Raw genomic sequence first — 25756 nt, forward strand, 5'->3', positions numbered from 1 at the left:
CTGAATAGGAACAGATGGAAATGTGTTTGTACTCGAAAGAGTTACAAGAGTGAATTGATAAGTATTATGTGAATGTGCCAAGTACTTTGACTGCTCTCATAACCAAAAGTGATACTGAGGTTTATCTCCGTCTGAAAGGCTGGTGGCAGTAGATTCAATAATAACTTGCAAAAAGGAATTGGATATATATTTGAAAAAGAAAAAAAAAATGTGCAGACCATAGGGAAAGGACAAGGGAAGTGGGACTAATTGGTTAACTCTTTCAAAGAAAAGCCAAATAGCATGATGGTCAAATGGTCTCCTTTCTCCTGGGAGAGTCTATGAATTTTATCGTCTCTCCAATTCAATAGTCCTCTGTTGCCAAGGTTGATGTGAACTTATTCACAACCTGAAAGTAGATCTCCATAGTATTTTCACACAGTATTTCTTCAGCATATTTTTGCAGTCAATTGCAAATAGTCGAGTGGGAACTAAATGTGAATTGATTTTCTGTGAGCTAAGGAACATTTAGATTGTTACCTATTTCTGGTGGAATTCCTCTGAGGCTAACTTGTTAGCCCAGCCTGGGGCTTGTTGAAAGGAAATTGCTGATGTGAAAGATTTTTGGCGCATGCTTCTGTCACTGTAATAATTCAACTCACTCAATCCATCTCTACCTCAAATAGCTGCAAGTTGAAATTACCGACCCCACTGGGAAACTCCTTGAAGGACCGGCCACCCTGTATATCACTATTATCGATCAGAATGATAACAAACCTCTCTTCAGGGAAGGACCATATGTGGGCCATGTTCTGGAATCATCCCCTACTGGTGAGTTAAATTTATAGTTGGTAACTGTTTCCCACAAGGAATGCATGAGAAGTCTAGAGTTGTTAATGAATGATACACTCATTGTGAGTCTACAGGGATTATTTTAGTTAAACTTCATCTTAATATGTTATCTTTCCTGATTCTTGGGAAGGGTTTTATTAGTAGAACACATTGTAAAATTAGTTAATTTTGTATGGCTTTGCTGTTATGATTTTAAGAATACTGGCTTATTCAATGAATTGTAATTCTGTTGTTTAATACCAAGCTGTCTTATTATTTTTTGCCACATCGCCTTTTCTTATTGAGAGCAAGCTGGCAACTGCTGGGGGTGGTCCTCCCAATGAGTGGCAATGCTGCTTGACCAGGGACTAGGTTGGAAAAATTCCACCCATTGTCTCTATGCCATCCACATGTACGATTGTTCTTCTGGTAACATTCTTCTCTTATGGAGACAGCCATCTCATCTCTGTTTAATAATTCCTGACAGCAACACAGAGATTAGGACCTGAGGACCTCAAACTTTGTGTGCTAACCATCCCACAATGGAGTAGATTTTGGTGAGTTATTGGATGACACTCAGAGTTTCTGGATAGGAAACTGGAGGGAAGAATAATAAATAGTGTTGCCTTTACCTGCCTGCATATCGCAGTGCATATGCTAAAAATACATGGTGAATGGAGATAAGCAACTATGCGAGTTGTCCATTTAACAATTCAAAACTAGTGTTATTTTAAATTTGCAGTTTTATTCAGTTATGTTTTGGTTGTTTGCATATAAAGTGTTAATCAAGTTATTGGGATGTTGTGTGAATCAAACTTGTCCAGATATTTGTGGTAGATAAATAATTGCAGGCTTCTGGCTGCATGTTTGTATCTGTAAATGCCGATTCTACTTCTCTGCTGCTGGACATAATGGGCAAGATTTTGACTTATTCAAAACCCACCCAATTGTGCAGAGTTAAAGCCAGACCAAGTAGCTTACAAATTCCTGTTAGTGATAACAATGGTCAACTGCCAAAATATTCATACATAATTTTTGTCTCTTATCGCTTCACAGATACCCACTCAGTTATTTTAGTCTCCTCTTAAAAATATGCCCAGGAAAATCATATCAGTGCATTATTATTATCAACAACATTGTGTTTTAGGCTAACGTCGTCAATGGCCATTTTCCCTAATGAGCTCATTCACTGGTCAGGGTTTAAACAGAAGTTGATATTCGACTAAAACAGAATGAAACAAGAAGCGTTAAAGGCTTGGTTGCATTTGTCTGTTTAATTTTTAAGGCTGTGCTACTGGTGCTATTCTGTCTTGCAGGATATTGTTGTATTTTAAATCCTCAACAGAGGTCAAGTACAGCCATGGTTGGATAAAGAGGAAGGATACTGTTTGCTGCACACTTGGCTGCATCAAATGAAATTACAAATTGCATTGAAGCACCAACCAGTTCTTATGCTTTGTGCCCCATATTATGATGAAAAATGATTGAATGTGCAGTCCTGGAAAACTGATTGAATTGTAGGCAATTACTGATGCAGGAATGTATCTAAATTTTTTTATGTAGACGATAGATTTCCCCTGATGTTGGCGCTGATAGTTTGAAGTCTGGAATGCAAGAGCTCCATATATCTTACTTGTATAGAGCTGGCTTATTTGCTTTCCTTATCATCAGGGTCTTGTAGGAGTGGTCTCTTTTTTTTTGACAACTTTGTTCATCTGCCATCATAGGCATGCTGGTCACGAGCCCTCAGAGGGTTGGACTTCAAGTTGGAAGTCAAAGTGAATTTGATGGAGCAGCTTGTGGAGTTAACATCAACAACAAATTACATTTATAAAGTGCCTTTAATGTAGGAAATGTCCCAAGGTGCTTCACTGGAGTGTATTCAGACAAAAATTGACACTGAGATGAAGGAAGAGTTAGTAGGAGGTAGTGACTAAAAGCTTGGTCAAAGAGGTGTAGGCTTGAGGGGAAGCAAACTTATTGAATAAACAATGGAATGAAAGTCAGGTGGGAACTGGTTGTCAGTCACCTCAGCTCCAGGACATCATTGCAGGAGTTCCTCAGGATAGTGTCCTCAGCCTAACCATCTTCAGCTGCTTCATCAATGGACCTTCCTTCCATCATAAAGTCAGAAGTGGAGATATTTGCTGACGAGTGCACAATATTCAGCACCATTCGCGACTCCTCAAATACTGAAGCAATCCATGTCCAAATGCAGCAAGACTTGGACAGTATCCAGGCTTGGGCTGACAAGTGGCAAGCAACATTCGCATCACACAAGTGCCAGGCAATGATCATCTCCAAGAGAGAACCTAACCATCGTCCCTTGATGTTCAGTGGCATTATCATCACTGAATCCCCCACTATCTACATCCTGGGGGTTACCAATGACCAGAAACTGAACTGGACCAGCCATATAAATACTGTGTCTACAAAAGCAGGTCAGAGGCTAGGAATCGTGCAATAATTAACTCACCTCCTGACTCCCCAAAGCCTGTCCACCATCTACAAGGCCCAAGTCAGGAGTGTGATGGAATACTCTCCATTTGCCTGGATGAGTGCAGCTCTAACAACACTCAAGAAGCTTGACAACATCTAGGACAAAGCAGCCCACTTGATTGGCACCACATCCATAAACATTCATTCCCTTCACCACCGACGCACAGTAGCAGCAGTGTGTACCATCTAGAAGATGCACTACAGAAATTCACCAAGGCTCCTTAGACAGCACCTTCCAAACCCACAACCACTACCATCTAGAAGGACAAGGGCAGCAGATAGATGGGAATACCACCAACTGGAAGTTCCCCTCCAAGTCACTTACAACCTGTCTTGGAAATATATCGCCGTTCCTTCATTGTCACTAGGTCAAAATCCAGGAACTCACTTCTTAACACCCTACACCCCTGGACTGCAGCTGTTCAAGAAGGCAGCTCACCACCACTTTCTCAAGGGCAACTAGGGATGGGCAATAAATGCTGGCCCAGCCAGCGAAGTCCACACCCCGTGAATGAATAAAAACAAAAGAACTCTAAAGAGCAGCCATCACGCCCTGCCAGATTACCATCTGGGTGGTGAAGACGAAAATTTACCCCATTAAGTAGTAGCTGGCTACTTGGGAGCTGAACCTGGTCCCTTCTTCATCTGATATCACATATTATTCACCACATAGAGATAATGATCAGGGTGGGAACCTTAACAGATTTGTTTTATATTCTAGACGTGTGGATGTTGAGGTTAATTGCAGTTCTCCTACAGCCAACCCACTGAAATGATCTAACTCTTAGCGGATGGTGGATTAAGTCTTCCTCATCTGAATGGCTCAGTTCTGCGCCAGGTGACCTATTTAGCCTCTCTGTCACCAAAGGAGCCTCTAATTTGGATAAAGTGGGTTATCAAAGCATTACCAGCTAAAATGTTATTTCTGGTACTTCACAGAAGCATGAAATGTTTTCACTGCGTTTTGTCCTTACATCTGCAATTTGCCCTCATTCTTCAAACAACATATCACTCAATAGTCTACTAGTACTATTTCAGGACATGTAGTCAGTGGCATATAAGTGACGGTGGTTTATAATTTAGTTGGTTGTATTAGGTGAATTCTCTGTTCAAATTTTTGCCACTTCTAGATCTGATGTTTATCTAGGTCCCTGCATAATATCTACTTTAGTTCTGTGGATATACTTAGAATTAAGGCTATCCACTTGGAACAAACCATGTTCTTCAAGAGTATAACTGAGGCCTAACACAACTATGAAGCACCTTGGAGCTCACTAATACATTAGAAGTGCTATATAAATACAAGTTATTATTTTCTGAAATGATGGGATGAAATAGGCTTGTTTAAGGTATTCAAAATTGGCAATGGCAGTAGGACTAGTAGACAAACCTATAAAATACTGAATCAGTTTAGATATCAGGAAGCATTTCTTTTTTCAGAAGGTTCTCATTGCACTGGCAAGATTACCAGTGGATAAATGTGGGTATGTTACTGTCCATTGAGAATGTTGACCAATCCCTGACAAAGTGAGACGCTGGGTGTATTGGAGACCTGTGGGTTAATTGCATTCCTTTAATGGTGCACAGTTAGTAATTATTTAATTTCTTTATGGGGACAGAATAAATTTTCCCGAATTTTTTTTCTAAAGGTTGTCCACAGGACATTCCCGCCCAGGAATTAGCTTTGTTTGATATTGGAAAAGGTGGTGCACAAAGCTCCACTGTCTGGATAGCATTGTCTGGAGCGTTTCGCAGTGTGATACTCTCATCTTGCCCATCTTTTCATGTTTGTATGAAATTGTCGTTGGCTGCTAGGATGGGTGAGTTGGGATACTGGAAGGTTCCGCATTTCTTGTCTTGAATTTTCTGAAGTCCTTAATCCATTTTATAAGACTTTGAAAAATTTTTTCTAAAATGACTCCAAACATTTTACAAGGCTTAACGAGGATTTTCGAATAGGTTAATTAATTTAGGTTTATTCATAATATCTAGTGCATAAAATATTAAGACATTAAAGTGAACAGCTATGAAAAGTGAGAATACAGTTTAAATATTACTTTGATACTGTAGAGTTTCCTCAAAGGCTGACTTGGTAAAGATGCTGGTCAATATGCTGCTAAGCCTTAAGACCAGAAGATCTTGGACAAAAACAGAAAATACTTATGTCAATAGGCACCTGGGGAGAAAATATACAGGTCAATGTTTGAGGCAGGAGACTTCTTCTTCACTTTTTTGTCCAGTGGTAAGGGCAATAACCAAGTGAACTGTTCTCTCTGGATGGTGTCAGTGCTCATGACTGTTGTGACTGCACCCATCTGGGCAGGTAATGTAATATCACATGTGAATCACTTGTTGCAGTATACTCAGCTTCATTGTAGCTCTTATAGTTATGGGGTTGACATTGCTGATCTAGCGACTTCCAAAATGTTAATAGTGGCAGACCTGACAATTGTGTTGGCTTTGGAACACTAGGGGAGATGATTGGGCTTTCTCCTGTTTGAGACAATCAATACTTGGGCAATTATGTAATGCGAATGTTACCTTCCATTTGTCACCCCTGGCCTGGCTATTGTCCAGGTGCTACCGTAAGCTGCAATGGAATGTTTGATTATTGGAGAAGTTGTGAATTAAATCAAAATGCTGTGGAATCATCAGCAATCAAATCCACTCCTGGCTTTATGACTGAGGGAAGGGCATTGATGAAATCTCTGAAAATGGTTGAACAACACATACTCTCAGGAATTGTTACAACGATGATTCTGGACTGTTTATTTAAATTCATTCACAGGATGTGGGCTTTAATGGCTGGGCCAGCATTAATTGTGCATCCCTGGTTGCCCTTGAGAAAGTGGTGGTGAACTGCCTTCTTGAATCACTGCAGTCCATGTGCTGTAGCTAGTGCCAAATTTGGGAGAGCTGTCTCACAGACTAGTCAAGCAACAGCCTGACATAGTCATCCTCACAGAATCATATCTTACAGATAATGTCCCAGACATCACCATCACCACTGCAGTCCACTTGGTGACTCACTATGTCTGTATCCTGCCTCTGCGCTATCTCCTAAATTATGCGTAGTGTCTGTTTCTGAGCTGATGATTGTGAGTGTGAGATCGAGCAACATTATTTTTTATCATCACAGTGTTCCTGCTCTTGCACCACTCCTAGGGTGGATTGCAGTTCCTGGGCATGTGAAAAGAGAAAGGTACAAGGTAGATTTGTGGTGACTGGAGAGGGGGCAAAAGCAAAAGATATAGCATCTACAACTTCTCAATTAGAAGACAGTGTGAGATGAGGGGCAAGTGGGATGTGAAAAGGTGGACTAGATATGAAGATTCCATCATTTTCCATTGTTGTAGCTCCACTCTGGCCACAGCCTCAGCAACAGCCGCTCCAATGATAGTGAGCACCATGGGGATCCATGGGGTTAAAGATATGAAGCTGCTCCTGTCACTTGCTGGTGAGAACCCACTGCTTTCAGTCATGTAAGAGAGAGGGAAGCATGCTAGTGATTGTGGTGAAGTCTGTTGGGTGGCATGACTGCCATGGTTGAATAGCTGGCAGTGTGTGCAAGCTGTGAGATGTGGGTGTGGGGCCTGTTTCAGCCAGAATGCACTTCCACTTCAAGAGGTGCAGGCTGGCTTTAAGTGCCACAGACTAGCTTCACGATCTTGAGTCCCATCCTGTCGAATACTTTCCCCTGTTTCTTTCACTTAGTTGCTGGGCTCGACATGTTTCACAACAGCATATATAAGGCGTGCACCTGGCGGGCTGCACTTCACTCAGGACTTCAAGGTTTGTTTGCCTACCTTGCTTCAGTCAGCACTTGTAGCAATCAGCGCCAGGCTTCACAGACAGCACCACATCACTTTTAGGGTGGCTCACGGGTAGGTTTCTACCTACCAGATCAGCCGTATGTGGTGGCTTTTCAATGGCTGCAGGACAAAGTCTTCCTTGGCGAAGGGGGAGAAGTGGCCTCAGGCAAGGGAAGAGGCTGCGGGACGAGGGCTGTACTGAGGAAGGAGGGTAACCCAGGGTGTGTGTGAGGGGGCACATGTTGATCTGCAAGTGGCCTCAAGATGGTGAGGGCTGAGGATGCAATCTCCAGCAGAGATGAGGCCAGGTGGAGATGTGAGGGTACGTCTGTGAGAATAGGTGGTGATGTCCCTAGAGCTGGCAGTGAGTGAGATGCCAGTGAACGTGTGATGGGCTTGAGTGTGAGAGTTTAGAGAGGTTGCCATACCCTGGCTGTGTGGATGAGATCATTTATCTTCTGTCTGCATTGGATGGCCAACCTCTTCTGTGCAACAGTGGCACTGATCAACACTGCCATTGCTTACCAAGTCGGAGTGGTAATGTTGCTGCCCATCCTGCAGCCAGAGCTGGGGTAGAGGACATCACAGCAGGTCACCACAGCGTCCAAAATGTGCTCGAGGGCTGCAGTCCTCTTGCCTTCAGGACGATGTCTTCTTTGCTGCAGTACTGGGCTGGGATTATTGAGCGCGGCTGTACTTTAAACGTGGTGCCAGAGAGTGGTGAATCTATGGAATTCATTGCCACAGAAGGCCGTGGAGGCCAGGTCATTGAGTGTATTTAAGACCGAGATAGGTTCTTGATTGGTAAGGGGATCGAAGGTTACGGGGCGAAGGCGGGAGAATGGGCTTGAGAAACTTATCAGCCATGATTGAATGGCGGAGCAGACTCGATGGGCCAAATGGCCTAATTTCTGCTCCTAGGTCTTATGGTCTTATGGTGCCTGGCATGATGGCGTGGCAAGCGATTTGGAGCCCGCTTGTCATGTCATTGAATGGCATGTATCCAGGAATGCATAACTAATGTAGTGGGTTTCGAACAATATGGCGTGAAAAGCCGCCATTGCAGCTGGCAGGTAAAACATCGTTTTACCCGCCCACTATCGCACTTAGAGAAAATCTGACGACTCCGCTCCATGTGTTTATTCATTCAGTTTGTATGTCATTGTAACTATGGCTGTTGCTGTTCCTGGAATATCTTTCCATACTCTAAGTAAAGTAATGTTGGTCTCCTGGTTTGATGTTGATTAGGGGATGAGGGATATGCCAGGCCCATGAGGTTCCAGGTTGTGGAAGTATGCAACTAAGCTGGTGGTGAAGATTGAAAGTACCTGGCTGGAGTGGTGCAGTGGGCAGCTGTCTGCTCTCTGAGCTGGGAAGTCCCAGGTTCAAGTCCCACTCCAGGACTTGTTTCTCCAAGACGGAACCCAGTCACTGATGGAGGCAAGCCAGCGTGTATTGGTGCTGGTTCCCAGCCCAGTTAAACAGGGAGAGTTAGTGGCAGGAAGAGTATCAGCTGTAAAACTACCTGCCAAATCCAAAAATGATGGTTGATACAAAGGTGATCAACCAGCATTGTAGGGACTCCTTGGCCAGATTCTTACATTGACCGGGTGGGCATGCGTCTGACCCGAATGCACACAATTGTGCGAAATAACGCCGGGCGTGCATGCCAACATCATCGCACATGTGAGCAATATTGACAATAACAATAATAAAAATATTTGGAAAAACCCAGCAGGTCTGGCAGCATCTGCGGAGAGGAACACAGTTAACGTTCTGAGTCCGTATGACTCTTCAACAGAACTAAGTAAAAATAGAAAAGAGGTGAAATATAAGCTGGTTTAAGGGGAGATGGGACAGGTGGAGCTGGATAGAAGGCCAGTGATAGGTGGAGATAGGCAAAAGGACAAAGAGGTGTTGGCGGTGGTGATATTATCTAAGGAATGTGCTAATTAAAGGTAGAAAGCGAGACAAGCAAGGTACAGATAGCCCGACTAGGGGTGGGATCAGCGCGCGCACGGGAGGGTCGGAGCTGCGCCTGCTGACAATTGAAGGGCCAATTAAGGCCATTAAAAACCCTATTGTTCACGATTTTACATTGCCCACGTGATTTCACACTCGTCACGCGGGCAACCCGTTTTTAACAAAACCTGATCCAGGCTCAGGCTCTGGCTCAGCAGTGTTACTGACCATTGTTAAATAATTTGCTAACTCTCCCTATGGATTGAGACATGAAGGTTAACTCCTTGAGTGAGGTACTGGAGAGGAGGAGGCTGTTAGTTACCATTCCCAACAAGAATCAGCGTTTCCTGGAAAATAGAAGATAATTTTTTTCCCCTAGTTTCTGATTTATCTCACAATAGCTAAACTACTACTTTTAATTTAGCCAGTGATTCTCAGCTATTTACAGGGTCAATTTTTAAAAGCAGGCCAAAGAATTTGTTAATCCTCATGCTTTGAAAATTCCAGTAAAGTAACTTTGCTTTTTGGCAAGTCAGATATCCGTCAATTAAAGAAAGATTTATGTGCATTGCTGTTCAAAGAACAGGACATTGATGTTATCAGTGTAGCTGTCTAAGGAGAGCCCTGATTATTGTACATCTTTGCATGTATTTGGGACTGAAACCTGCCATTGCAATTAATTGCGTTTTGTTGGGGGTGGGGTGTGGGGGAAGGGGAGGGAGTAAATTGGTGAATAAATAATGTAAAACATTCAGGAAATTAAATCTCATCTGCACTGTGAGAGCGGAAATGAAAGCTGAAAAGGGAATTCTGAACTCACAATGGAAAAGAAAATGATCACAGCCTCTGATTAATCAGCAATGGATTTTCACCAGTGAACGGGAAAGAAGGGCAGCCACTTCAGTAAATGGGTCATTTTTTTCTTTGGTCTTTTTAATGATTAGCTACCTATGACCAATGCTTTATTATTCCACAAACTAACCTAAGAATGCAGAAAATAGTGCTTTTAAAATGCCTTCATGCAATATGGTAAATTGCAGTACAGCAATTAGAAACAAATACGAGGTGAATTGTATGATTAAAAGCTTGAAGTTCTTTTTATTTAAGCAAGCATATTTTATATTCCTGATAGACAGCAGATTTTTGCAACGCTATGAATAGGGTCAGTCTCTTCATTCAGTGTACTTTTTCTGAGCAGTTGTGCATTGTGTCCAAACAAAATGACAAGTTAGAACAGATGACAAACCAGGAACTTAATTGAACTGTCACTGTGTCCACGGGTTATATAGACCTCGACTTGTAAGTAAACTAATTACTGCTTGTTAATGTGAAGAACATCAAGGGAAGAAAATGGAATATTTCCTGATGGTCTGAGTGCTTGTACATAAAAATGTGTTGCTGACTATTACATCACTGTGAATTCACAAGTAAAATAGTTTTTACAGGTTTAACTTAAATAGAGCAGGTTTTGTGTTTATAAAGCTTCTAATCACATTCCTTTTAAATATTCCAAAAAGCTTTATATACATTGAGTCGCATTTTCCCACTGAGCTGAGCTAACAGCACTGGTTTTTCTTTTCAATTCCAGTTGTCCACAAACTTTCTATGGAATTTTGGAATGGAACTTAGTATAATTAGGAATATTTTGGTGTGGTGATCTCTGCAGGGGATCTGGGAACAACTGCATAGGTGTGATGAATGACAAGTTAACGGGGTGGGTGGGGGAATTTGATTTGGAACCAAGTCTGTGGAGTGATTGATGTCTCTATTGGCCTGAGGCCTGAGCTAAATTCAATATTTTGCCCTGCAGGCATCAAATAGGCATCATGATGGAAACCAGCAGTCAGGGCCTGCCATATTCTGATAGGCTCTGAATGGCGAGGTCCAGGGGATTGTAGGGGGCAGGTTGAGGTCGACAGAAGCCCACAATGTGGTGCCAGGGGGAATAGTCCTGCTCAGTAAATTATTGTTCACATGACAATAGAATTGAAAGGTTAGCCTGGTGTGAATCAAACATATATAAAAATAAGATGAATGAGAAAAGAAAGTACTGCAAAATACTCAGCAGGTCAAAGGGCCACTGGATGATGATCAGCGGTGAGGTTTTATTCACTGCCCTTGGTGGGGACTTGAAAATAATTAACATAACCCAACGGCAGCTGCCCAGCTCAGCACAACAATTCAGTGCAGACCAGCAACCTGGGTCCCCTTTGTTCTTGCTACAGTTTTTCAGCCCAATGCTCCTTGCTGAGAAAATACTTGCGTCTAAATGGTAGGTGAGGATAGAATTGGGCTCAGTTATGATGCTTCTTTTGATAAAATAGTCGTTTGACAATCACTTCTTTTTAAAAATTAATTTACAGGATGTGGGCCTCGCCGGCTGAGCCAGCATTTATTGCCCATCCCTAGTTGCCCTTGAGAAGGTGGTGGTGAGCTGCCTTCTTGAACCGTTGCAGTCCCTGTGGGGTAGGTACACCCACAGTACTGCTAGGAAAGGAGTTCCAGGATTTTGACCCAGCGACAGTGAAGGAACAGTGATGTATTTCCAAGTCAGAATGATGAGTAACTTGGATGGGAACTTCCAAGTGGTAGTGTTCCCATCTATCTGCTGCCCTTGTCCTTCTAGATGGTAGTGGTTGTGGGTTTGGAAGGTGCTGTCGAAGAAGCCTTAGTGAATTCCTGCAGTACATCTTATCAATGCTATACGCTGCTGCTACTGTGCGTTGGTGGTGGAGGGAGTGAATGTTTGTGGCTGTGGTGCCAATCAAGCAGGCTGTTTTTCCTGGATGGTGTCAAGCTTTTTGAGTGTTGTGGGAGCTGCACTCATCTAGGCAAGTGAGGAATATTCCATCACGCTCCTGACTTGTGCCTTGTAGATATGGACAGGCTTTGGAGAATCAGGAGGTGACCTGCTCTTGTAGCCACAGTATTTATATGGTTAGTCCAGTTGAGTTTCTGGTCAATGGTAACCCCCAGGATTTTGATAGTGGGGGATTCAGTGATGGTAGTGCTATTTAACGTCAAGGGGTGATGGTTAGATTCTCTCTTGTTGGAGATAGTCATTGCCTGGCACTTGTGTGGCGCGAATGTTACTTGCCACTTGTCAGCCCAAGCCTGGATATTGTCCAGGTCTTGTTGCATTTAAACATGAACTGCTTCAGTATCTGGGGAGCTGTGGTTGGTGCTGAACATTGTGCAATCATCAGTGAACATCCCCACTTCTGACCTTATGATGGAAGGGAGGTCATAGATGAAGCAGCTGAAGATGATTGGACCTAGGACGCTACCCTGAGGAACTCCTGCAGTGATGCCCTGGAGCTGAGATGACTGACTTCCAATAGCCACAACCATCTTCCTTTGTGCTAGGTATGACTCCGACCAATGGAGAGTTTACCCCCTGATTCCCATTGACTCTAGTTTTGATAGGGCTCCTTGATGCCACACTTGGTCAAATGTAGCCTTGACGTCAAGGGCAGGTCACTTGCACATCACCTCAGGAGTTCGGCTTTTTTGTCCATGTTTGAACCAAGGCTGTAATGAAGTCAGGAGCTGAGTGGCCCTGGCGGAACCCAAACTGGGCATCAGTGAGCAGGTTATTGCTAAGCAAGTGCTGCTTGATAGCACTTCCATTACCTTACTGATGATCGAGAATAGATTGATGGGGCAGTGATTAGCCAGGTTGGATTTGTCCTGCTTTTTGTGTACAGGACATACCTGGGCAATTTTCCACATAGCTGGGTAGATGCCAGTGTTGTAGCTGCACTGAAACAGCTGTACCTGAACAGAATCACTGTCTAGGTGTGTATCATATACTGCTAAGTGTAAGGAGGGGTTGAGAATAAATGGATCAAAATTGTGGGGAAGTGGCAGGGCAGTACGTTCATCTGTTCCTAATTGCAAAGCAAGTAAGTAGTTAAGTATTTAATGTGGTGCAGCAACAGAAAATTTACAGCAATGTTATGAATGCAGATTTCAAGGATAATTAGTACTGGTAGAAGAAGTTGCATTAGATGTTTATACTGGACCTGGACAAGCTTTGCTCTCGAATCTCAAGCTGGATATAAGCCTTGGCCTTTGGTAGCAGTTAAAGTAGCTTGGCTAACTTATGTTGCTCTTATATAGCTCAGAAGTAAGCAGAATGTAAGTTTTTCATCAGAACTTCACAGAGCATCACTAGGCAGCTTTTGTGAATTGAGTTAGATTAAGTGGTTGCATATTTAGGACTTTCGCATTTATGTTATTCTGCTTAGCAATTGGAAATTTGTAACATTTTGAAAATTATGCTAACATTTCTGTTCTAAAAGTGAGAGGGCAGCTTGTGTTTTGCATTTTAAGTCGCAGGATGCTGTGAATCTAAAAATGCTTTCTAAATCCATCTGTTTCCTTACTTTTAACTTGCATTATAAAGCTTTCAAAAACTGATGACGGTATCAGTTTTACTGTTGTTACTTGGTCTGTTATCAGTGCAATAACTATACTGGGGAGCATTCAACTCAGCCATTTTCCACTTGAGAAAACAGGCATCCTAGAGTTGAATAAAGGGGGTCCTGGGAAGATGTGGGGGAGGTTATAGGGACTCATGGTCACCCCCATTCATGTCTAAGGCCCACCTTATACTTTATTCAAGTGGGTCTATAAGGGACAAACAGCCTTCTAACCTAACACATGTAAGGCTGCTTTACTATGCAAATCAGGGTTCAATGCAGGTTGTAGGACCTCATTGCAAAATTCAAGTACAAATGGGCAGAGTTTGCGCCAGCCAAGTTCCATCTAGTTGTCCCAGTTTTTAAGCAACCTAACCAGTGGCCCTTGCTGTAGGGCATTGGATACGGTTTGGTAGGTATTAATGAAATCGTCTTAGTCTTAAGTAGGTTAACTGTATGTATTTATCAAGTCACCTGGAAGTACCCCTCCAAGCCACTCACCATTCTGGCTTGGAAATATATTCCTTCACTGTCACTGGGTCAGAATCCTAAAATCTGCCCCACTGGCCTCCCACCACCCCCCAAACTAATAGCACTTTGGGTGTACCTACACCACATGGACTGCAGCAGTTCAAGAAGGCAGCTCACCACCACCTTCTCAAAAGCAATTAGGGATGGGTAATAAATGCTGGCCTGGCCAGCGACATTCACATCCTATGAATGGAGAGAAAAAAAGGAATGAAACCCGATGGATCACCCAGCATCGACCTTGGCACCACAAACGATAATGGCAAATTCAGCCTGGCGACCCTGCAAAGTCCTCCTTATTGGGAGAGCTGGCTCACAGAATAGTCAAGCAACAACCTGACATAGTCACACTCACAGAATTAAACCCTATAGACAATATCCCAGACACCACCATCACCATCCGAATATGTCCTGTCCCACCGGTAGGACGGACCCAGCAGAGGTGGCAGCACAGTGGTATACAGTCAGGAGGGAGTTGCCCTGGGAAATCTCAACATTGACTCTGGATCTCATGAAGTCTCATGGCATCAGGTCAAACATGGGCAAGTAAAGTTCCTGCTGATTACCATAAACCGCCCATCTCAGCTGATGAATCAGTGCTTCTTCATGTTGAACACCACTGAGGGTGGCTAGGGCACAGAATGTACTCTGGGTGACTTCAATATCCGTCACCAAGAGTGGCTCGGTAGCAGCAATACTGACTGAGCTGGCCGAATCCTAAAGGGCGTAGCTGCTAGACTCGGTCTGCGGCAGGTGGTGAGGGAACCAACAAGGAAAAACCTACTTGACCTTGTCCTCACCATTCTACCTGTCACAGATGCATCTGTTCATGACAGTATTGGTAGGAGTGACCACCACACAGTCCTTGTGGAGACAAAGTCCCACCTTCACATTGAGGATACCCTCCATCATGCTGTGTGGCAATATCACCATGCTAAATGGGACAGATTTCGAACAAATCTAGCAACTCAAAACTTGACATCCAAGAGGTGCCGTGGGGGAGCAGCAGAATTGTATGCAACCACAATCTCTAAACTCATGGCCTGGCATATCTCCCACTCTACTATTACCATTAAGCCAGGGGATCAACCCTGATTAAATGAAGAGTGCAGGAGGGCATGTCAAAAGCAGCACCAGGAATACCTAAAAAGATGTCAAACTGGTGAAGTTACAACACAGAACTATTTGCAGACTAAACAGTGAAAGCCACATGCGATAAACAACTAAGCAATCCTGCAACCAACAGATCAGATCTGAGCCCTGCTCTCCCACCATATCCCGTCATGAATGGCGGTGGACAGTTAACCAACTGACTGGAGGAGGAGTCTCCACAAATATTCCCATCCTCAATTATGGGGGAGCCCAGCACATCAGTGTGAAAGACAAGGATAAAGCATTTGCAACAATCTTCAGCCAGAAGTGCCAAGTGGATGATCCATCTTGGCTTCCTCCTGAGGTCCCCAGCATTACAGATGCCAGTCTTTAGCCAATTCGATTCGCTCCACGTGATATCAAGAAATGGCTGAAAGCATTGGATACTGCAAAGGCTATGGGCCCTGACTATATAACCGGCAATAGTACTGAAGACTTGTGCTACAGGACTAGCTGTGTTCTTAGCTTAGCTGTTATAGTACAGCTACAACACCGGCATCTACCTAAAAATGTGAAAAAGTGTCCACATATGTCCTGTCCACAAAAAGCAGGATAAATCCAACTTGGCCAGTTACCACCCCAACAGCCTACTCTCGATCATCAGCAAATTGATGGAAGGGGTCATGCTATCAAACGGCAGTTACTTAGTAATAACCGGCTCTCTGACAATCAGTTTGGGTTCCACCAGGCCATTTAGGTGCTGACCTCATTAGAGCCTTAGTCTAAACATGGACAAAAGAGTTGAACTCCAGAAGTGAGGTGAGTAGAATATTGTGAGCAATTTTGGGCCCCGTATCTCTGGAAGGATGTTCTGGCCCTGGAGAAGGTCCAGAGGAGGTTCATGAGAACGATCCCAGGAATGAAAGGCTTAACGTATGAGGAACGTTTGAGGACTCCGGGTCTATACTCGATGGAGTTTAGAAGGATGAGGGAGGATCTGATTGAAATTTACAGAATACTAAAAGGCCTGGATAGAGTGGACGTGAGGAAGATGTTTCTATTAGTAGGAGAGACTAGGACCCAAGGGCACAGCCTCAGAGTAAAGGGAAGACATTTTAGAACAGAGATGAGGAAAAACTTCTTTAGCCAGAGAGTGGTGAATCTATGGAATTCATTGCCACAGAAGGCTGTGGAGGCCAGGTCATTGAGTGTATTTGAGACTGAGATAGATAGGTTCTTGATTGGTAAGGGGATCAAAGGTTACAGGGAGAAGACGGGAGAATGGGGTTGAGAAACTTATCAGCCATGATTGAATGGCGGAGAAGACTCAATGGGCCGAATGGCCTAATTTCTGCTCCTATATCCTATGGTCTTAAGTACAAGAACCATGTATATATATACAGTAAAGGGTCAAGCTCGGAGGTGTCTCTAAGCATGCTTGTGTATACTGCTCTGTACACACTAGCCTGACCCCTAGGTGCAGGCTTTGTGTTCTCTTACATCATTGTGTGAGAGGTACTGTACTCAGTCGCACGTTAACCCTATATCTGCCAGAGCCTTATACTACAACTCCTCCAAGCCTTAATACAAATGTATTTCAAGTTATTTTAGTTTACCCCATGTATTTACATCATCATTCCTACCCTCATCTCCCCCTTCAAGTCTCTGAGTTCATAGGTTCAGGTAGTCTTATAACCCTTCCATATTTCATTCACACTACTGTCAAAGGAGTGGTTGGCTTTGTCATTGCAGGTAAACTCTATTGATTCAGAGGTTGTTCTTGCATCTGGATATCACTTTATCCACTTTTTCCAATCTTTAGTATTGAACCACTCCTTGTCGATTCAGCAGTTGTAGTGATAGGTGTTTGTTCTTCCATCCCATTTCTTGTGGGGTAAATAAACATTGTGCTCGTCACCAAGTTTTTTTTCTTCCTCCTCTTTCATCGTGCAGGCCATCATGATGTCCTCTGTGATGGAAGTTGGCCGTTTCTGTGATGAGGTCTTTTAGTAAGCTCACCTTTGCGTTTTTGGCTGGGTGGTTGCTGTCAGCAATGGACAGCTGCTACTTGATTCCAGCATCGTCTGTGGCACTGTCATGCTGGCTGGGAGTTGCAGTGCTTGCTCTGTGGTTGCACTGTTGACCTCACCAAGTCATCAGAGCTGGAAGTTGAGGCTCTTTTGGTTGTTGGTTGCTTTCTTGTCTTTCCTTCGCTGGAGATGTCGTGGTAACCATCTGACTGATTGGATGGTCTGAAGATGAGGGCTTTCTGGCACCTGTATCAAAAATAGACAAACGTGCTCTGCAAAGAGACAAGGCAGTTCAGGCCTGAAGTTCTTCTGAGCTCTTGGGAGCTTCCAGTTCTGTATAATTTACAACAGTAGTTGCCTTAATATCAGCCAGTTTTGAGGAGATCCAGGGCTACACAGGCATCTCTGCTTAAGAGAGAAAAAGACCAGTTACAAATGGTGTACATAAAAGATTTGTTTTCCGCCATATCTTAGTGGTTTCAGAATCATGACTGTGACCGGAAATCAGATTCCTCTGGGCCATCGTGTGATGTGTCTGCTGTTCGAAGCCAGAGGTGTCTCAGTCAGGTTCTTTGTCCAATTGGACCGTAACACTGCTTCCCATGTCCAATTTAAAGTTTGCAAGATGGCCTTTAGCTGAAATGTCCACATTCCAATATGCAAATTCAGGATCTTTGACCTCACCCAAGAAGCATGGTTGTGTGTCCTCTTGGTGTGCAGTCTTGACTTCATGAATCATCTCTGGATCTTCCGTGTGTTTAGCTGTTTTGGCCTTGCGCAATTTGCCTAAGTGTCCTATTCTGTTACATTGAAAGTATTAGGCTGAAATTGCAGGACATTGATCTCATCTATGGGGATTCTTTGCTCCATAGCACCTGCCTAGTCACTCAATTAGGGTATTGCTACCCTTGACCTGGAGTGTCGTGCTTCTGTGCTGTTTAACTAACTGGACAATGGGATTTCCTTTGTACCATGGTTTATTTTCTCCTCTTAAAATCGACCTGTGTTGCACATGGAGTTCAGACTGCCTAACAATCTGGATAGCTTTTTCAAGGATTAGATCTTCCTTCACCTGCAGCATGTCTGAGGGTATGTTTTCCGCTACTCCTACAACTATTCTATCCCTCTGTGGTAGTGTGTCAAGTGACACTTGACACAAAGATGGTTAAAGGTCTAAACAAGGCAAAGGCTTTATTCTACCAGTAAGTTTAAGGGGATACAACTCAAGAGAGAGATTGTTCAACAAAGTTTGCTTTACAATTAGACACTTTACAATTGTGTTTGTTACTTGGGTGTTCAGTTTATCACATGACCACAAACAGTACTAGACAATTACAATATTGATGCCTCATTAGAAGACTAGACCATTTTCCGGTTGAAATAAACACTTCCTTTCTAAGGCTAGTCAAGCTTCTGCTGCACCCACATTACAGTGACCATGTTCCTTGTGTTGCAGACAGGTTCCCATTGGCAGCAATTATCTCTCTATAACGCTAAACAACTTTCTACTTTACATACATTATTGTGGTTATGTCTCTTTGTATAGCTAAACTGCTCAGGTCTCCTCTCTGGGGCTGAGCAAATTCTGAATTAAGCTTAATTAAATATGTTTTTAACCCTTTGAACTCCTCAGCCTTGTGTCACCCTTATACTAAGCTCCCAGCCTGCGTTTACCTATACATTCTTTCACATTTCTGTCTAGTTGCCTAATTACTTTCAGTACTTATGTATCGCTACATCTGATAAGTTCAGATTTTAGGTCTCCATTTTTGCAGCCTTCAGCTATCCTGTAAAGATCATTAATGAATGAATGAACAGGTTCTCCTGGTTGCTAGACACGCTTATTAAATTTAGCCCTTGCGAGAATTTTGTTACTTCCTATGTTAAAATAAACATGGAATTAATTTTCATACTTCTTCAAATTCAGCAGATTCATTGATTCCTTGTATAGCAAGATTCCTTGCACTTCCCTCAATTTGGTCTACTGCATTCGCTGCTCCCAATGTGGTGGTCTCTACGTTGAAGAGACCAAATGCAGACTGGGTAATCTGTCTGCAAACTTGACCCAGACCTTCCTGTCGCTTGCCATTTCAACACACCATCCTGCTCTCATGGACCACATGTCTGTCCTTGGCCTGCTGCAATGTTCCAGTGAAGCTCAACGCAAACTGGAGAAATAGCACCTCATCTTCCAATTGGGTACTTTACAGCCTTCCAGACTTAACAATGAGTTCAACAAATGTTGCATAGAAGAAATTGGCCATCCAATGCAGATAGAGTATGAATGATCTCATCCATGCAGTCAGGGTATGGCAATCGTTTCATCACTTTAAACTCTCACACTCAAGCCCATCACATTCACTGGCATCTCACTCACTCACTCAAGGGACATCACTACCCATTCTCTCACACATACCCTCACATGTCCGTCTGGCCTCAGCTCCACTGGAGACTGCGTCCTCAGCCCTTGCCATCTTGAAGCCAGTTGCACAAATCAACATGTGCCCTCACACAGCCCCTGAGATACCCTCCTTCCCTAGTACAGCTCTTGCACTGCAGCCTCTTCCCTTGCCTGAGGCCACTTTCTCCCCATCCCCCATCAAGCCCGAGCCTTCCAGCCATTGAAAAGGCTGATCTGGTAGGTGCAGACCTACCTGTGAGCTCCCCCGCCCCCGCACCAAAGGTGATGTGTTTTCTGTGAAGCCTGGCACTGATTGCTACAAGGTGGGCAAACAAACCTTGAAGTCCCGAGTGAAGTTCAGCCCGCCTAGTGCATGCCTTATATATGCTGTTGCGAAGAGGGTGGATGATCCAGCGAGGGGGTGTTGGGGGGGGGTGGGTGTGTGGATGAGTCTGGCATGCTGGCCTTATAATGATATGCTGATGTATTACAATGAGGTTCCCAGCGTCTGATGGTGGGGAACACGGCCTGCCACTGATGGGCTGACCGGATGATCGCAAACTGATTTCACGACGTCGCGAAACCAATTTTTGGTCCTCCCGCTGTATTGCCCACTCACTCCACCGAACACGCCCAACGCCAGCGGGCACGGAAAATTCCAGGCAAAGCGTTTTGCCGTGCTTGTCAGTTTTGGCAGGCCCCTGTTGTAAAGGTGTTTGTAAAAGCTTGGAAAAAATTTAAACAATGGCTGTTTGGATCGGCTAGCCACAGTCTTCTCTGTTTCAGTGCTATGCTTTAGGGATGCAAAAGCATCGAATCCTGCCCTTTGCTGGTCTTTAAAACTGATTCTTTAATCACTTTTCCTCTGAATTAATTAATTTTGGGGTTTTTTCCCCCTTTTTAGAGTGAGCTCAGGTGTTAACTCAGGAATCTGTTTTTTCCAGTGCAGGTTTTAAACAGCAATTTCTGGCCACTGAACCATTTATACATTTCTCACGACTTGCTTTACCTGGAATTTAAAAGTTTTAGTGTACCCCTACTAGGTCTGCTGAACTCTGCACTCTGGGAATTGAAGCTGAACTTCCAAGAGATCCTATGGAGCCTTCTGCTGCAGTGAGGAATTTTAAATTTCTACCTTCAGTTTCCGAGCCTGTCTTTGGAGTTTTCCACAGTGACTTACCTCTGCATGTCTACTTTTTGAGTTTTTCTTCAGATCAGAATGCTTCCTTTAAATTTTCTTCAGTCTTGCAGGATTTTAGTTTTTCTCTGCATTTTTTGTGAGGTTTTGGGTTTTTCCATTGGCTGCCACCAGGTTGTATGGTGTTGGATATCGTTTGATAGGTCTTAAGTCTTTGTAGCCTTAAGTAGATTAACTGTGTACAGTAAAGGGTCCAACCTAGGAACTGTCTCCATACTTGCTTGTGCACATGGTTCTGTTCAGCACTAGACTGACCACTAGGTATGGGTCATGTGGGCGGTACTGTTCTCAGTCCCATATTAACTCTGTATGTGCCAGACCCTTATACCAAATCTCTGAAAGGTGAATGCTGATGTGCTGTATTCCAATAAGAAATAATTCAGCATGTTTCTGGATAGGGGAAAAGATCACCCATAAGAAGGTAGTATCCTATAATATAAAACAGGGGACAATGCGATCTCCTGGCCTAGTTTTGATTGCCCAAAGCAGTTACAGCAGAATTTTCCAGATTCTTGCACACAACACCTTTGCACCTCACCTTATAAGTTGACCTTGAGTTTTAACTAATTCTTTGCCTCTCCCCAGAGACTATGTGGTGTGAGGATGTGGGTGTGAAGCAGGAGGGATACCTGTATTATATGTACTAGGTATCACAGATATACGGGACAGTCCGAATGGACAAGTGATTTGTCTGTCTTTTTTGTATGTCCATATGTTTCTACCTTAATCCATACTGCCATTACCCTTTGGATGATAACTATTCTGTTCAGTCTTTTTCACGGAATCACAGTGCAGAAAAGATCCTTTGGCCCATCGACTCTGCACCAACACGTGAGAAACACCTGAACTACCTACCTAATCCCATTTACCAGCACTTGGCCCATAGCCTTGAATGTTATGACGTGCTAAGTGCTCATCCAGCTACTTTTTAAAGGATGTGAGGCAACCCGCCTCCACCACCCTCCCAGGCAGTGCATTCCAGACCGTCACCACCCTCTGGGTAAAAAGGTTTTTCCTCACATCCCCCTAAACCTCCTGCCCCTCACCTTGAACTCACGTCCCCTTGTGACTGACCCTTCAATTAAGGGGATCAGCTGCTCCCTATCCACCCTGTCCATGCCCCTCATAATCTTGTACACCTCGGTCAGGTCGCCCCTCAGTCTTCTATGCTCCAACGAAAACAATCCAAGTCTATCCAACCTCTCTTCATAACTTAAATGTTTCATTCCAGGCAATGTCCTGGTGAATCTCCTCTACACCCCCTCCAGTGCAATCACATCCTTCCTATAATGTGGTGACCAGAACTGCACACAGTACTCCAGCTGTAGCCTCACCAAGGTTCTATACAACTCCAACATGACCTCCCTACTTTTGTAATCTATGCCTCGATTGATAAAGCAAGTGTCCCATATGCCTTTTTCACCACCCCACTAACATGCCCCTCCGCCTTCAGAGATCCATGGACACACACGCCAAGGTCCCTTTGTTCCTCAGAACTTCCTAGTGTCATGCCGTTTATTGAATATTTCCTTGTCAAATTACTCCTTCCAAAGTGTATCACCTCACACTTTTCAGGGTTAAATTCCATCTGCCATTTATCTGCCCATTTGACCATCCCATCTATATCTTCCTGTAGCCCAAGACACTCAAACTCACTGTTAACCTCCTGGCCAATCTTTGTGTCATCCCCAAACTTACTAATCCTACCCCCCAGATAGTCATCTATGTCATTTATATAAATGACAAATAATAGGGGACCGAGCACAGATCCCTGTGATACACCACTGGGCACTGGCTTCCAGTCACTAAAGCATCCTTCTGTCATCACCCTCTATCTCCTACAACTAAGCCAATTTTGAATCCACCTTATCAAATTACCCTGTATCCCATGTGCCTTTGCCTTCTTTATAAGTCTCCCATGTGGGACCTTGTCAAAGGCTTTGCTGAAATCCATATAAACTACATCAACTGCACTACCCTCATCTATACACCTGGTCATTTCCTCAAAAAATTCAATCAAATTAGTTAGGCATGACCTCCCTCTGACAAAGCCATGTTGACTATCCCTGATCAAACCTTGCCTCTCCAAGTGGAGATAGATTCTCTCCTTCAGAATTTTCTCCAATAGTTTCCCAACTACTGATGTGAGACTCACTAGTCTGTAGTTCCCAGGTTTATCTCTACAACGCTTCTTAAATAGCGGAACCACATTAGCTGTTCTTCACCCTCTGGCACCGCCCCCGTGGCCAGAGAGGAATTCAAAATTTGTGTCAGAGCCCCTGCGATCTCCTCTCTTGCCTCCCTCAGCAATCTGAGACACAAATTATCCTTACTTCTAACTTCCTTATGTTGAGCTTGTGGCTTATGCTGTCTCAATCTTTTGCCATAGAGAAAGAATTGCTGGACTAATGTCCTTCATAATTATTAAAGTCATGACGTCCCTTTTAAAGAATTGAAGTCCAATAACCTTTCCTAATAACTTACAGATCTCAATATTTATATAATTGAAAAGTTTGCATCATCATTAAACAAGTTGATCTAGTGAGAGCCGACAACAAGGCATTTCACTTTAACTGTATTCCTTTTTTTACTTCGGACTTTCTCTTTTAATCAATAGCCCTGTAACAGTGCTGTTACTCATTCTTACCTGCTGGAACACATGACCTTAAAGGGTGACAAAGAATAATATATTAAATGTTAGGAAATAGAGAAAGTTTAAGTAAGTTACATTTTTATTTGTGGATGTTAGGAATGAGTTTTAGTTTTAGTGTTGACTTGTATTTCTGTACTTGTGTTAAGAAAAGGTCAAATTGAGTTTTAGTTTCACTTTAAAAGGTGTTTGCATTTCTAATGAGTGTTTTCCGACTCTGGCAGCTAAGTTAAACAAACAGGAGTAGAGAAACTAGGCTGTTGCTTAGCAACAGGGGTCCAGAGAGGCAAGCCCCACCCATAGACATACATACACACAAAAAAAAACTAGAAACAGCAGTTTAATTTGGAAGCTGTTTGAGTTCAGTTGATTTTGAAAGTAGCTGTTTGGAGATATTGGAGCAAAGGGGACAGATAGCCAGTCCCAAGCCAAAAGACCCCAAATATCCAGGGGAGTGGAACAGGAGAAAGTCCCAAGCAGACCTCCTAGTTACAGGAAGGACAGGGACCTAGAAAAGGCCCTGTTCTATGGAAGTGAAAATAAAGAGCATAAAGGAAGGCTTCAAGCTTAAAGGAAGCAGATTTAAAGCGAGAGGCCAGAAGTTCCAAAGGGACAGCTGAAGGTCTGTAACTCTTTGCTATGGGCATGTGAAGCAGTGGTGTACTGTTGACAGCTGAGTTGTTGAGAGACAGTGTGCGGAAGAAAGCTTGAATGCATGTGGTGACCCAAGGAAGAGGAACATTGGAAGGAGAATTTGAAACCCTGGAGGTGAACCCTTGCGGAAGGCATCTGAGAGAAAGCGTTGGTTTGGGAGAAGATTCCAAAGTGAGTCCTTTGAGAGTGGAGATTGGAAACCCTCATGTGAAAGACAATGTTCAGTGAGGTTGGCTCACAATGTGAGAAAAGTCTGAGGGAGTTGAGGAGAGATCCATAGCATCTGTCTGGGGTGACACCTGTCACTTGGGGCAGAATTTTCTGCCTGTCGGGCGGGCATGGAGCCAATCACTGCTTGCACGCGAAAGAGCACAGCAATCTCCAAGGCACGGAGCTTCCTTGGAGATTAAGTTCAGACTGAAAGTTTGAAATAAAGAAAGATTAAAATTGTTTAGACATATCCCCTCAAGTGACAGTGTCACATGAGCTGGGACATGTTTATGAATTGTGAAAATAATATTTATTTATTTAATAAAACCTTCAGGAAACCTCATCCTGCCCGTGGACGGGCAGCATTGATGACCTCATCTCCTCTGGAGATCTTCCTCCCATAGCTTCCAACCTGATAGTCGCCCAACCTCGGACGGCCCGCTTCTACCTCCTACCCAAAATCCACAAACAGAACTGTTCCGGTAGACCGATCGTGTCAGCCTGTTCCTGCCCCACGGAACTCATTTCTCGTTATCTTGACTCCCTTCTCTCTCCCCTTGTCCAGTCCCTTCCCACCTACATCCGTGATTCCTCTGACACTTTACGTCACATCAACAATTTCCAGTTCCCTGGCCCCAACCACTTCCTCTTCACCATGGACGTCCAATCCCTCTAGACCTCCATCCCCCACCAGGATGGTCTGAGGGCCCTTAGCTTCTTCCTTGAACAGAGGCCCGAACAATCCCCATCCACCACTACTCTGCTCCGTCTGGCTGAACTTGTTCTCACACTGAACAATTTCTCCTTCAACTCCTCTCACTTTCTCCAAATAAAAGGTGTGGCTATGGGTACCCGCATGGGCCCCAGCTATGCCTGTCTCTTTATGGGGTATGTGGAACATTCCTTGTTCCAGTCCTACTCCGGCCCCATTCCACAACTCTTTCTCCGGTACATCGATGATTACTTCGGTGCTGCTTCATGCTCTCATTGGGACTTGGAAAAATTTATTAATTTTGCTTCCAATCTCCACCCCTCCATCATTTTCACATGATCCATCTCTGACACTTCCCTTCCCTTCCTTGACCTCTGTCTCAATTTCTGACGATAGACTGTCCACCAATATCCATTACAAGCCTACCGACTCCCACAACTACCTCGACTACGGCTCCTCACAACCTGCTTCCTGTAAGGACTCCATCCCATTCTCTCAGTTCCTTCGCCTCCGTCGCATCTGTTCCAATGATGCTACCTTCAAAAACAGTTCCTCTGACATGTCCTCCTTCTTCCTTAACCGAGGTTTTCCACCCACGGTCGTTGACAGGGCCCTCAACCGCGTCCGGCCCATCTCCCGCACATCCGCCCTCACACCTTCTCCTCCCTCCCAGAAACATGATAGGGTCCCCCTTGTCCTCACTTACCACCCCATCAGCCTCCGCATTCAAAGGATCATCCTCCGCCATTTCCGCCAACTCCAGCATGCTGCCAC

General features: G+C 43.9%; 1 protein-coding gene across 2 annotated transcripts in view; it reads left to right on the forward strand.

Moving 5' to 3' along the window:
* Positions 1 to 25756, forward strand: part of cdh13 (cadherin 13, H-cadherin (heart)) — a 1064070-nt gene that overhangs the window by 541157 nt on the left and 497157 nt on the right. For both annotated transcript variants that reach the window (XM_041191002.1, XM_041191003.1), the window contains exon 6: positions 666 to 810. In XM_041191002.1, the coding sequence (XP_041046936.1) occupies positions 666 to 810 (145 nt within the window). The remainder of the gene's footprint in view (positions 1 to 665; positions 811 to 25756) is intronic.

This window comes from Carcharodon carcharias, chromosome 7 (assembly GCF_017639515.1).
Source record: "Carcharodon carcharias isolate sCarCar2 chromosome 7, sCarCar2.pri, whole genome shotgun sequence".
In the NCBI taxonomy this organism is placed as follows: Eukaryota; Metazoa; Chordata; class Chondrichthyes; order Lamniformes; family Lamnidae; genus Carcharodon; species Carcharodon carcharias.